We start from the raw sequence: 14,164 nt of genomic DNA on the forward strand, positions 1-14,164 counted from the left end.
TTCAGCGCAATTGGGCTTTCGATGTTTTGGGAACTAATTTTTCAGTGGGCCGTGTACAGTCTACTGAGTTTAAACAAATTTAAAGTGTGATTAGTCAGTCCAGATCAGCTAAATTTTCAGGGATCAAATTCCAGCAGTGCTAACATTAAATTTCTATTTCAAACTTGAAGAAAAGCTCAACCAAACCAACATGTATTGGTGTCAGCTTTGGTGGCAGGCAAGTCCAAACATTTGTAGGGACAGTAGACAATGCAAACTCTCCCCTCTTTGCCTAATTTTAAAACCACTGACCGTCTCTTCCTGCAAACTCTTTTTTTTCTTCTTCTTCTTCCTGCCCCAGCAGCTGGAATCCACCTCTTTACTGGGCGACTCATTGCCCAGTAGGCCGTCCAGCTCCTGCCCTCCTATCAGTCGTGACGGCGGCAGCTCCAGCTCCAGACGATATGACAGGTTCCTTAGAGTGCAAATACAGTTCTCCACAATCTGACGGCAGGCAGAGGGAGAGGTTTGGGTGGGTTTTCATAGTAGCAGCTTTTCTAAATCACCATGACAAAAGTTTCACAACAATAAACAGTGTGCAGCAGCACGCTACAGTATCTACAGCCAATGTGTGGTACACAGGCCTGCTACTTACAGCGTTTCAAATCAATTAGTTATGGAACCCAAGGGTCTCCAGTCACAGAATATCTCGACCAGAGTAAATAGATTTAATTCCACGCTGTTTGAGTGCTGAACGGGATCGGCCTCAGAGACTGTCAAGGAGCATAAAGTCTGTGTGACAAAATTATGATGCGATCTACATTAAAGACCAGCCATCTGAATTTATATGTCTTTTATGGTACAATTTCATTTCTCCTACTGTCAGAAAAGTGTTAATGTACTGTAAAGCAGGTCGATGAGTGGATGCTGAATGTCTGCTGTTGTTCATGAATGGCTTCTACTTTGAGCAACGAAAGTACATGAAACAGTTGCTGCTGGATGCTCTGAGTCATTTAGACACAGGCAATGAAATGATTCAAACAGTGTTAAGTAGGACTTTACCCTACGGCCTCTTATCGTGTGGTAACATGTTTTCCTCCTGGCTATGTGTGTGTGAGTGTGCTTGTCTTAGCGCGTACCTTGCTGTCGAAGTCAGAGGTGTTTACACAGGCTTTGATGACATACAGTAGTGAGTCAACGAGGCCCTCACAACTGCGCATCTGTTTTCTGGCCTCCTCTCCAGCTGAGCTCAGGTTCCTTTAAAAAAAAAAAGAAGCACAACACACCCGCACAAAAAAATAAATTAGGCCTTTGATTTGGGGCTTTGCTCAACAAACAAACGAGCATACGCAAACACACAAAAACGCAGCTGCCTGGTTGTGTGGGTGTGTTTGTGTGTCCCACTTGAATGTGTAATGTGGGTTTTGCCGTCCCAATACACCATCTATAATGTATGAAGTTTGTGTGTGGTCTGACTCAAGTCATTATAGCACTTTGCTGGGTAAATAAGGAATTAACCAAGTGTGCTTGCACACACAGACAACCATGTCAGCATGGGCAAAGAGGCACACACACACACACACACACACACACACACACACACAGATGCTAAACCACAGTGTCTTCAAAGGAGAAAGCCCCAGGAGAGAAGCTCAGAGTATCACATCACTGACTGGGATTGTGTATGAAATGCTGATTGTAGTTTTGAAACAGAGATTAAACAAGTCTAAATCCAAGCTTCTAATCAAAACAGGCAGAGTTTATGCAATTTTTCTACCTATGTTGTGTATAAAACTTCATGTTAAAGTACATACCATTCTGATGCTGATGGCTACGAAAATGTGAGGCTTTACTTGTCCTCATTACATTTTTTGTGTAATTTTTTCAACAAACACAACATTAACGTGTTGGTAGGTAAACTTTCAAATGCAATCTGTATGAATCCTGTGTCTAAGCTCTGCGAGTTACCAGCTATGCTCCATCAAGTGGTTGCATTTAAATGTACATGAAAAAACGTCTGATGCTCTAATAACAAAATCTCAACTGTCCTTAGGATCTTGATTTGGGGAGACACACAAGATCTTAATATGAGCTTTAATATAAAAGAAAATAGTTAATATTATTCACAGTATATTTTACAAAACTGCAATTCAGAAATTCCTCCCTCACAGAAGCAATGGTTAAATTAATTAACATCCTTTACTACAACTAAAAACATCTTGTTACTGAGAGGAGGAAACTAGCAATGTATGGATAATCATGGGCCTTACTACAATCATTACGCCCCCCTGAATAGTGAGTATTACACCCCCACATGCTCTCATTGTCTACTTAACGTTGTTTCATATACTTCATTATCACACATTGCGTCTTTACTTTTTCAGTTGTGAACACGGGAGAAATTTCTGGGTGGGTGTTTGTTTCTCTGGTCGGCTTCCTCATCTGTATTTGTTTGTGAAAATAATGGCTGTTTACTTCAATAAAACCATCATTAACATAGCTATTTACAGTATGGGTGCCCTCCACACTAGATGTAATAGCGCCATTCATCCACCTAGGGGTGCTAACATCAAGAGTGTTCATCAGGTGGTTCACCTCAGACAGCCTGTGGTGTTCCTCAACACCAGGGAGGAGTGGAACTTCAGCTTGTGGTCATCGTCGAAGGTGGAGCTGCTCCATCCGGAGTGGGGGATGATCACAGTGTTGGTCAGAGTCGTTAAGGCGTCCCGAATGATTGTCATCTTGACAGCGTCACATGACGACAGGTTCCACAGCACTCCTGCCGGAGACGACATGGGCATTGAGAAAACAGGCATGCAGATCTCCGATTATGTCAGCTGTCATGTGCAGTTAGGGTAACCCCAACAGTAAGACCAACAACTTGAGCTTTTAATAGCTCAGTGTGTGTGCATGTGTCCACAAAAACAAACAAGCAGAGACTGACAGTCAGACAGTCAGTCAGATGGACAGACAGACCGACAAGACAGATACACAGACACCCACACAGACCCTGTGTGAAAATACTCCTCCTCGCAGATAAAACAACAGCTTTAGCATGAGGGCTTCAGACATTCACATCAAATTTCATCCTAGCAGAATACCCTCTGGGCAAAGATTATTAACTTGAAACGGAGAGAAAAAGAAAGAGGACGGGGCGGAGATCCATATGGCAGAGCCTCAGACATCTGAAATCATGCCATCATTTCACTGAATTCAAATATACTTTTGGTAACCACTGATAATCATGCACAGTCCTGGAAGCCTTTGATGCTGCATCTGTCAAGGATTAGCCAGCATGTAGCATGTTCTTCTAATTAGCTGCCTCTTGCTAGGCTTATGCTAAGGCACAGGCTGACTTCTGCAGGGCACTTTGGAGGAGGCTAATGCTGGACGAGCTGAACTCCACTGTAAATACAAATATGATGCAGCAACAAAACTACAAAAGTGCAAGTACAGTATGCATGTGTGTTAATGGTCCAACAGTAACTGCCTCATGACTTGCGCATAGGGGTGGAATTAAATAAGATTTAAAAAAAAAACCCAAACATTGACTGTGGTGAATTTTTCTTATCAGGATAGTGTTGAATATCCTCACATGAGTGACTTGAAAAAGCAGTCTAGCTCTGTGACGTACAGTTCTATATTGATTTACGGATTTATTTTGACTTGCCGCAAGAGGAGCCTGCATCTTTCCAGCCGTGCCAAAATCCTAAGCCTGTCACTGAGGTTGAAGGCTCAGCTTGTACGTTGTATCCCCCACAAAAAAAATAATTAAATCGGATGTCTGGAAATACTTTTTCCACACTAAAGAACAATGGGGAGACTAGATGCCCAAAATTTATTTATCATGTATTTATCCTTTACTTACACAGGGGGACCTTATCATTTATATTCACCTCACTTAATATTGTTTGATTTTCACATAAAAAGATGTGTCCTCTCTGTGATGCAATACAATAGTTGTCATAGTAGTCAAAATGTAAAGTGATGACAGTGTGTTTTATTGTGATTTTAAGAGTTTTAAGCGCATTTTAGTAATTAGGATAATATTGTAAATCAGCTTTATTTTTGGCAGGATAAATTCGCATATACTTGTGTGTAATGTTTGGGTCCAGTTTTGCAGTACAAGACCTGCAGATCAAGGTCATCATGCATAAAACTCTGCGGAGAATCCACATGCGTACAAATGAATCACTAAATGTACGTACACCAAGAAATTATTCTGATTTAATGAAATGTGTGCATGGATCAGCTTCATATCCCACCCTCTCCACACCCACATTCAGCCATTAATTATTTTTCTACATGTGCAAGTACAAATGATGATGTTGATCTATAATTAATGTTTAATACGAAGTGATATCAAACATAAGATCATCATTATGTGTAAAACAATGCCTCTCACTTTTAATTTCTGCATTTTGGCATCAATTCACCACCTCTGTCTCTGGTTCGCCAATTTCCCCTGCATCGAAAATGTGTGTATGCATGTGTCAAAGTTTCCATAAATTAACGCTGTTTCCTCGCGAGTACATTTTCATAAATACCAAATGCTTAGGAAGTGGCAAGGTTTATGAATGAGACCCCACTGAACTCTACATCTTGTATACAAAAACACCTCTCTGGTAGAGGTCAAAAATAAGCATTTGCTTTCTGACTTCTCCTTTCTTAACCTCACTGTTTATTTCCTCTCAGCACGCTGTTTCCCCTCTCTCTCTAATTGAACCAATGGAGACAATAATAGGCTATAATGTGGCCCCGGAGCCCAATTCAAACACACTGCTGGCAATGAGCTATACAGGCTGATATGTTTCTGCCAAGCAATCCATTTCATCAACAGCCATTTCCCTTACCATTATCCTTATTAACACGACATCAAAGGGCCTTTAAACCGGTTAAAATCCTTAACTGAACTTTGATTATTCCATTTTCATTTTGACGGAGATTTAAGGGATACTTTGAAAGTTAGTATGCAGCGTATGCGTCTTATCAGAGCCTGCCAGAAGTGTACGCGGGGCATCATGTGGAAACCCTAGCATCAGGTGGGCTGACGTCTTTGCTCCACTCAGGCAGTGGGATACATTTCAATCAAATCCTTCTGTGGAGATCGAGCTCTGCGCAAGCACGTTCCGGTCTGTGTTTGCCTTTCTCACGGGATACCCGGACACACAAGGATTGCCCTGAAATGGGACCTCTAATGCGGCGATAACACATAAATTCTCACGCCTGCTGACCAACTTTCCCCCGGTCCTTTTTAACTCACCAATCCGCTCCCTCTCCGGCAAGTTCCTCGGCACACACTTTAATGTCAATCTGTAAAACATTCTCTGCTGGATTTCTGGTCCTATGGAGGCTGTGGCATGCCGGAGAAATCTTCACATGAAGTCACTGAGGTGTGACTGACAGAGCCATCAGAGGTGCAACACCAGCGGCAATACCCATAAGTCATATCTGACAGTCAAACGGAGCAGACCTGTGTGTGGGTGTGTGTGTAAATAGAGTGCTAAACTGTGTTCGCTGCTCAGTAACCTGTTCTCAGGTGCCTTGGCCTGGCTTTAAAACACTGACCCCAGGTAAACACTGTTGTGACACCAGGGCCGATAGTCTGTCCACAAGTTAAGCTCCAGAGAGCACAAGGGGAGAGAGGGAGGGCTCAGCACAGAGAATATATGAAGCTCATTAGAAAGTCTAACAGCTATTGAAGCATTGATCTGAGGACTAACTGAACTGAAACTGGATGGACATTTGCCTGGAACTGCTGGCGTCGTCTGCAACAATTCACCAGTTTTGCTTGTAAATCAATAATGTCACCCCTTTATTTGCAGGTTTTCCTTGTTTTTTTGCATCGATTTTTCTTTTGCCAGAAGACACACTTAAAGTTAGAAATGCCAGCGTAAAGCAAACCAAGACTTTATAGTAGCGGTTGCGATATTTTATTCGACATAATCTCATTCATATTACGAGCATATAAAGAGACTGCTTAAACAGATTCATAGTGGCATTAAAATGGCAGGCTGAATTACAGATAGAGAACACAGATTTCCTCCCTCAAAGGTGCAGAATATTCTGTAGGTGTGTGTGTCAGCGGTCACTAGCGCTGCCCCGAATATCATTTTTGGGGCATTGAAGCTTCAGTGAGAGTAACCCACAAATATTCCAATCCATAATATGTCAGCCATAAAGACATTTCTAGCAATTGCAAGATGGCTGAACTGTTACTTACTGTTTTCAGGTGATTAGTCAAACTTTCTAGGAGACTCGTGATCTGCCAGTTTCCTTTAGCGTATCTGGAAGTTGACTTTTTAGGGGTCATCATTGCTAATGTTGAGGTTATTCCAGATGCTTGACTTTTTTGACATCTTGCTGGCTTTCTAACTGTCACATGGTCACATGTCACTGTCCCAGCTTCAGTGCAGTGCCTTCAGATGAGAGCTGTGATGCACAAAACTATCAATCTGAAATCTCCTCATCTAAGAATAACAAATGATAAATAATGTGATGCATAATGAATACTATTGCCCTATTACTACTGGATTATTTGCTGATGATGTAAATCATAAAAAAACAACAACAATAACAACAAAAATCGCACCAATGCTGATTTGGTTGTCTGTTACCATGGCAACAGTAGGAGCTTCGAAACATTTGTGTCAGCCCTCTGGGTTGGACTAGCCTTTTGGCATTTTCACATTTATAAGATGCTAGATGGTGAAGAGACAGACGACTGCAGTGATCGCTCTTTGAGAGGTCGACTTTGTATGCCGGGGCCAAAAGTTCACAAAATGACTAGCGCAAAACTGAGCTCACAACCCTAAATCTCTTCCAGAACAGGTTTCATATTCTTTTTTCAGAATTTTTCTCTGTAACTCAGCCCTGCAGGTATTATTCTGATTACACTTGGTCATACATACATCAGACTGTCTACCACCAGTATATGAGTATAATACACTGTATATGCTAAAAATGTTTCTGAGACATTTGCAGAAAATATGATCTGCTAAACACTTGCTGTAATAATTACAATGACTCCAATACCCATTAGGCTTAGTTTGATTCTAATCAAAACAGAACAGGCTTACTCTTGGAGAGAGAGATCAAATGAATGATTCATAGTTGTTATTGATATCCCGTTTGTTACACAGGCTATCCCCCAGGTTGCTAGTGGTAGCAGAGCAGGCTAACTTCTCATCTACTGACCAAAATCTGAAGGCTTTTTGGATGGCTCAGAGTGCAAAACACTAGCTGCCTGTGACCAAGTTGTATTTTCAACTCTCTGACATCATTACAGCATAGTTATTGTTGAAATACTCTGTCAATTTTTGTCCTTTAGTCAATGAATGTGACGCTGTGTGACTTCTGTCCATCATGCAGTGTGTTTCACAATTAAATGTCAGTTTCTGTTTTACAATCTTATATTCAAATTTAGAGTATTTGCAGAACTAGCATTCAATATTGTCTATCCATAGCCCCTTGATTCGGGTAAGGAAATTCTCGGTTAGCAGGCTTAAAAAAAAAAAAAAAAAAAAACAGCTTATGAGGAGAGAGTAGGGATCCAGAAATGCAACAAAGGTTGTGTGTACAGAATATTGTGAAAAATCTGCATGTATCTGTAATTTTACGACAGCAGTTTACTAAATCCAGCCACTGAAGCGGTCTTGTTTACATGTAACTGATTTAGCTGCTAGCTAGAAAGCTAGCCACCAAAATTTGCTTTAGTAACCACAGTGTGTTTTTCATCATTCTAACAGTTTCTCCATGCTGCTAGCATGTGTGCTCACCAAGGCTAAACACAACCTGCAACCATCTCTCTCCTGGACACACTAAGATTAAACTGATCTTTTGTTGGATGATTCCTAAAATGTCTGACAATCCTCATCTCTTAAACCACAGGTCAGCATGTCATCGACTTTGTGAGGTGCGGTAACCGGGTGGGCATTTACCTCACTCTGTGAAAAGCTGCTGATCATTCAAAAACTGCCCCGTTTATTAACCTTTCAATTTCTGGGAGCTGAACTGGAAACTTGTCAATGCTGCATCGACTAAACTTCAGACCGCAGCATGGTGTGTGATTTTGAAGTTTGTGGGTGTTTCTAACTTTCTCCCTCATGCAGTGGAAGTCGGTACTTTGTGGCTTACGGCTATAAATGGATTTATTTCTGGATCAAATCAAGTTTCTAATTTTTCTCATGATCAAAAGGTCTTAAACTCCTCATTCAGTGCTCTCGAACAAAACAAACACAGCAATCGATGCCAACACTTGGTGACTGGGTCTATTTGTGTTAATGCCATTCTAATACTCTTTTGAAAAAAGCCTCTTTTTCACAGTAGGTTTAGTTTGTCAAACTGAAAAAATAATCTATCTATCTATCTATCTATCTATCTATCTATCTATCTATCTATCTATCTATCTATCTATCTATCTATCTATCTATCTATCTATCAATACAATATGACAATATATCTATGTGTTTTATGTTTTTAATGTAAGTCTGCAGCTTTAGAGTTTTAAAAACAGGTTTGCCATTTTTTGAAGGAGCAGCTGACTCCAATGTAATTACTGTTATTAAATTTGTCATGCTCTTAAATGGCATCAAATACAGCTGTGTGTAAATGCCAGCTCCCTCGCTGCAAATCCACATCTCCTCACCAGAATGAGATAACAAACTAGTGCTGACCGAAAAATATCATTTTTGTCATTATGATATAAACTATGTGATAAACTCACGCAACACTTCCTATAAGAATCTAAAAAATTATCTATGAACTTGCTAACATTTATTTAACATAACTGAGCCAGCCTGGCTAGCATTGTAATACCCTCAGATTAATTGGTGTTACATCACTTTAGTGACGTTTGGTTTGTTACCAACAGATGATTAGTAGCTGTATTAGAATGCATTTTTAATGTAACCCTCAAAACGCTGGCTATCATACTACTGTAGTGAAGTACATACGTGAATAGAGGGTAATCGTAAAAGAGGAAGGCAATGATAGAACTGGCTCAAGTAATATCAATAATACAGTTGCTTAACCAAACAAGATGCAGAGACCTGTCTCTTCTAGCAACAGATGGGGAGTATAAATGAGTGCATGCCAGTCAAGTTGATGAGCTCCTGAATGAGTGATTCTTGTTACTTAATCTATCTTCTTTAATCTTTCTTTTTCTGTACAAGCAAAGAATATTCAAACAGACTCTCAAGAGCTCCAACACAATGAAATCATAATTAAGACAAATGTAGCTGACTCCGCCAAAGTAAAGCCAAGATAAGGGGAGTGATGTAATATCTAACACAGGGTGACAAATCATTGTCATCAGTGTCCCCCCACATGGAGCTAATGATGGTGCTGTGAGGCCTGGCCTTTTGATCTGAGGGGTTGTCTAAGGACAGATTAATAACCACAACAGCTGCTGGAGGCTGAGGCAGGTAAGGGAGCTGAGATCACTTTTTTGTTCCCACAACATGACCTCTGACCTGGAGCTAGACCTACTGAAGCACAGGTGACACCTGGACCTCCCAGCCGAGTTGAGATGGAGCCACTGACATAATGGGAGCCCTGACAGCTTCTCATGCTTAAATCTCACACTTGTTGGTTTCTGCACTAGCTTTTACAACAATGACACTGCCTTTAAAGGTGTTACGATTACATGCGATATTTCCCAAACAGTTCTTTAGAAGTAGAAATGAGCAGCTGGTGAGTGAGTGATTTCTGTCTGCACCACTGAAGGCTCTGATGTGGGATGCCCTTGTCATCCAGCTGAAAGCTCTTTATGTGGATTGTTCTCATCAGCGGTAATTAACCAGAGGTGATGCAGCACTGCTGACCTTTTCTAATTGCTCCACATCCCGGGGCCTGCACTACCAATTACCCGCAGCAGGCTCTCAAGGCTCGTGGATAAAAGCAAAACCCCCCATCCCCAAAAAACAACTTAAAACAGAGCTCACATTAAAGCTGATTGGGCAACACATGTCTGCACAAGCTCCTGATATTTGAATTAAGGCAGCAAAGAAAGACATTTTAAGTGGTTTTTCAGTCATCAACTCCTTTGCTTTACCATAAACACCAGTATGAGCAGAGACTAATTACGCTCTTTTAAAATGTTGATTATTTTCTCCTTTGATATGCTTTAAGCAAAGTAAACAGACAATTAATTGAAACAGGAAACTGAAGACCACCCCCCCAATAATATACAAATACTAGAGAGTATTGTGTCTGTGCTCTGGCTGTATTGTTTTCCATTGAGAGACCGCTGGACTGTAACCCGAGATCACGTAAGAGCAGGGGCTGGAGTCGAGCTCAAACAGCTGACTCAGCCACCTGGGAGCCAAATGTCTTGGCTTGCTTATTTCTGTAGCGCTCCACCCTGATCCAATACAACATGGATTAATACCCTGTTTGCAGAGCTTAGACATCACATAGTCCAAAGCAAGGAGGAGGAGAGTGACAAGCAGACTGTCAGCATCTGTTGTTTTCAGACGGAGAAGGAGCTTAATCTCTGCATACGACTCCTGATGAAGTGGGGTTTCATTTCTTTGCATGCTTCATAAGCAGCAGTGACAGCAGTAGCAGCAATTTAAGGAAAAGCATCCATTATTCAGGTACTACGACAATCATAATCTGAGGATAGACATTGGTAAAGACTCTGTTTAACTGTTTAGTCACTCTTACTCGTTAGGAGCAACATGGTTTGGTCAACCATGACAAGCAGCACCTGATAAACTTGAGCAACATTCAGAGACCACATCAACATAGCCATCTCCCTCGAAACACCCCCAAGGTTTGTCAGGTTAATAATTCAGCACCTTCTGTACAGTCTTCCAGTCCTGCTGTAACCTCACCATAGATTGCCTAAGGAGCTGATGAGGGTGGGCTGTAAGAGAAGTGCTAATCTGACCAGCTGATTAATGGATACGACGATCTCCTATCATTGGATTTCAGAAATTTCAATTTCAGAAATTGACAAGTATTCAAACACACAATAACAGACTTTGCAGGCAGCTGAAACAAGTTGTGAACACATCCTCACCTTTTAAAACCCCCCTTTCCTGAGAAGGTTGATGAGCTGCACCGTTCACCAAATACTTACAAATAACTTACTTTTGTGCTTAATGTCTTGAAAATTTAAGCTGTTGCTATAATTCAACTATAAGGTATGACTACAGTGGAATATAGCAGTCATGGGTCATCTTCCAAGCTTTGTTTGTAAGAGTAGTGCGGCTCCTTTAAGAAGAGGCAGGTATGTATAGAAGGAGAGAGACCAATGGTGGCCGCCCTACCATTAAATGTACGGTACTGGTTACAGTTTGATCATGAATAAATTCTGCAGCTCCTCAATACACAAGTAGAGCTTCTTTTTGAGTGACAGCTACCACTATCCCGGTTAATATCCATACTAATGCTAATCCATGCTAGTAGTGTCTTGCTAGAGCGGCAGTCTGGTTGCACTGATAATGGATTACGTCAACTATTAACACTACCCCTATTCTCTATTTGAGAAATCAAGCTTATGTTATTGACTTAACAATTATTAATATCCCCTTATTTAAAGATCGAGCAGTTACATCCATCCATCCATCCATTTTCTTCCGCTTATCCGGGGCCGGGTCGCGGGGGCAGCTGTCTGAGCAGGGACGCCCAGACTTCCCTCACCCCGGACACTTCCTCTAGCTCCTCCGGGAGGATCCCAAGGTGTTCCCAGGCCAGCCGAGTGACATACTCACTCGAGTGTGTCCTGGGTCTTCCTCGGGGTGTCCTCCCGGTTGGGCATGCCAGGAACACCTCCCGAGGAAGGCGTCCTGGGGGCATCCGATATAGATGCCCGAGCCACCTCAGCTGGCTCCTCTCGATGTGGAGGAGCAGCGGCTCTACTCCGAACTCCTCCTGGGTGACAGAGCTCCTCACCCTATCTCTAAGGGAGCGCCCTGCTACCCTGCGGAGGAAACTCATTTTGGACACTTCTATCCGCTTGGTTCACGACCAAAAGTTCATGACCATAGGTGAGGGTAGGAACGTACATTGACCGGTAAATCGAGTCACTCTCGAGTCACTCTCTCTTCACCATGACAGACCGATACAACAGACCGATACAACGACCGCATTACTGCAGTTACAAAGAAACTATATCACTCATTTCGAGATATATTTGTGTCAACCTGATAAATGGTAATACAAAATTCATTCTCTTTGAGCTCTGTTTTGTAGTTTTTTAGTTACTGAAAGCAGCTGCCTGCTGAGCCCAAAAAACTATTTTAACAGTCAAAAAGACAATAAGCTGAAACAAAGGCGAGGGGAGCTGCAGATTCATGTTACTGTTGTTTTCACACAGTCATTTGATTTGTTATCATACAAATATTAATTACAGTTGGTTTATTTACCAAACTATATTCCCTGGTTCCACCTTTTTTGTTTTAAAACACTGAATTGAATATCTTTGGGTTTGGATTGCTGTGTGGAAAAAGGACAAGCAATTTGAAGATGTAATTTTGAACCATAGCATTTCTTTATCCATTTTCTTACACTTTAGAGACTGATTAAATAAATTGATTGATCAAAATAAATTATTACTTGAAGCCGTAAATTTGAGGAAATTAGTCTGGATAAAATAATTTGAAAGGTTAACTTTGCTTCCTTTTTTATCCAGATAAAGGAGTATTACAGTGCATCGTCATTATGGGGTGGATGGATAAAAAATGAATTATGAATACTACACACTGGGGGAGAAACTCGCGACTCACAATTTAACTACACATATATTCTCCACACGTTGCTCACTTACCTGTGACAAGCTCCCGCACTTCGGCATCTACAGTCTTTCTCAGCAGGCGGAGCAGAGCTGGGATTCCTCCTGCATTCCGCACAGCGATCTTGTTTTCATCCATTGATTTGCCATAAACGAGGTTCCTCACAGCTCCACAAGAGTTCCTCTGGACCTCAAGGACCTTATGGTCTAGAAGGTCCACCAGATGTTTAATTCCTCCCAGTCGACACACCTATGGACAATTTGTGAATGAGATCACACATCGTTGCAAAAAGATTCTGACCACTTACAGCACTGTTATTAGCTGTGGAGAAGACAGTCATGCATTTATTCATGTGACAAGAAAATCTACACCCCCTTGGACTTTATTCATACCACATATAAATTATTTGGAGAAGTAATGCTAATCCATGACTACAGGACACGCGGGAGAAGGTAGATTGACTGACTAAATTCACATGTTTGTCTGGAGAAAACAGTGACAAGGTAAAAATATTTCCATCAAAATAAGTTTCCTGTTTTTTCATTGTATAGTATGATTCATTTTGTGATATGCTGGCATTTGGCATCTGAAAATAAAAGACCCTCTTCAGATCTCAAATCCTCTTCCTGCATCTTCTAATCAAAGCTCAACTTATTTCACCAAAATGCATCAGAGAGCAAGAGCCTGACCGTCAATATTTGAGAGGGAAAAAAAGGTTGGAGTTGTGTGTATCTATTTAGTTGCTGTTAAAGCTGTTTTTGTGACATGAATGAGCAGTGTGAATGTGTCTCTGTATCAATGTGTGTAAATCTGCAGCAGACTGTGTCTCTATGAAGGGTATGCTGAGCAACTGTATCCAGCTTTGGACATATCTTTTATATTCATATAATTGTGCTATCCACAGTTTTGGATATAATGATGCTGACTCACCAAAATAATTGCTGATGTCTCAGAATACAGCAAAACATGCAACAAGGGAGACTGAGATTAGCCAGAAGATTTGGCAGATTAGCTCTGATTTAACTGGGGGGTAAAACCAAAAGTGAGCCATGATGTCAAGAATAATCTCTCACTGGACAGGAAAACTATGCGCATATGCACAACTATATCAAGTATGCAAGGTGGTGCTTAATGCAGAATGATAGTTTGTAGACTGATGAATGTCTACAACATCCAGTATGGTTTTAACTTTAATTACTGCCATTGTAGGGGTTTTATTTACAGCTAGTCTGATTGTCTAGACACTTGTACTTGGTGGACTAATTCTTTAAAAATGAAGCTGCATTTCAGTGCAATATAAAAAACGTGAGCTGTAACTGAGGTTTTTATTTACTTTAATAGTCCCATATCATTCAAATGTTATGGGTTTACGGTAAAAAACACAACATTGTTCTAATACTGCAGCATCTCTATTCACCCACAGTTAAGAAGCTCCATTCAGCTCC

The 14,164-nt window shown here is 41.1% G+C and overlaps 1 protein-coding gene across 6 annotated transcripts in view; it reads right to left on the reverse strand.

Moving 5' to 3' along the window:
* pkp4 (plakophilin 4) overlaps positions 1-14,164 on the reverse strand; it is a 103,195-nt gene that overhangs the window by 11,355 nt on the left and 77,676 nt on the right. For all 6 annotated transcript variants that reach the window (XM_030429473.1, XM_030429471.1, XM_030429472.1 and 3 more), the window contains 4 exons: positions 12,755-12,968; positions 2,575-2,758; positions 1,119-1,236; positions 292-483 (listed from right to left, as the gene is read on the reverse strand). In XM_030429473.1, coding sequence (XP_030285333.1) covers positions 292-483; positions 1,119-1,236; positions 2,575-2,758; positions 12,755-12,968 — 708 coding nt within the window. The remainder of the gene's footprint in view (positions 1-291; positions 484-1,118; positions 1,237-2,574; positions 2,759-12,754; positions 12,969-14,164) is intronic.

Source organism: Sparus aurata, chromosome 9 (assembly GCF_900880675.1).
Source record: "Sparus aurata chromosome 9, fSpaAur1.1, whole genome shotgun sequence".
NCBI lineage: Eukaryota > Metazoa > Chordata > Actinopteri > Spariformes > Sparidae > Sparus > Sparus aurata.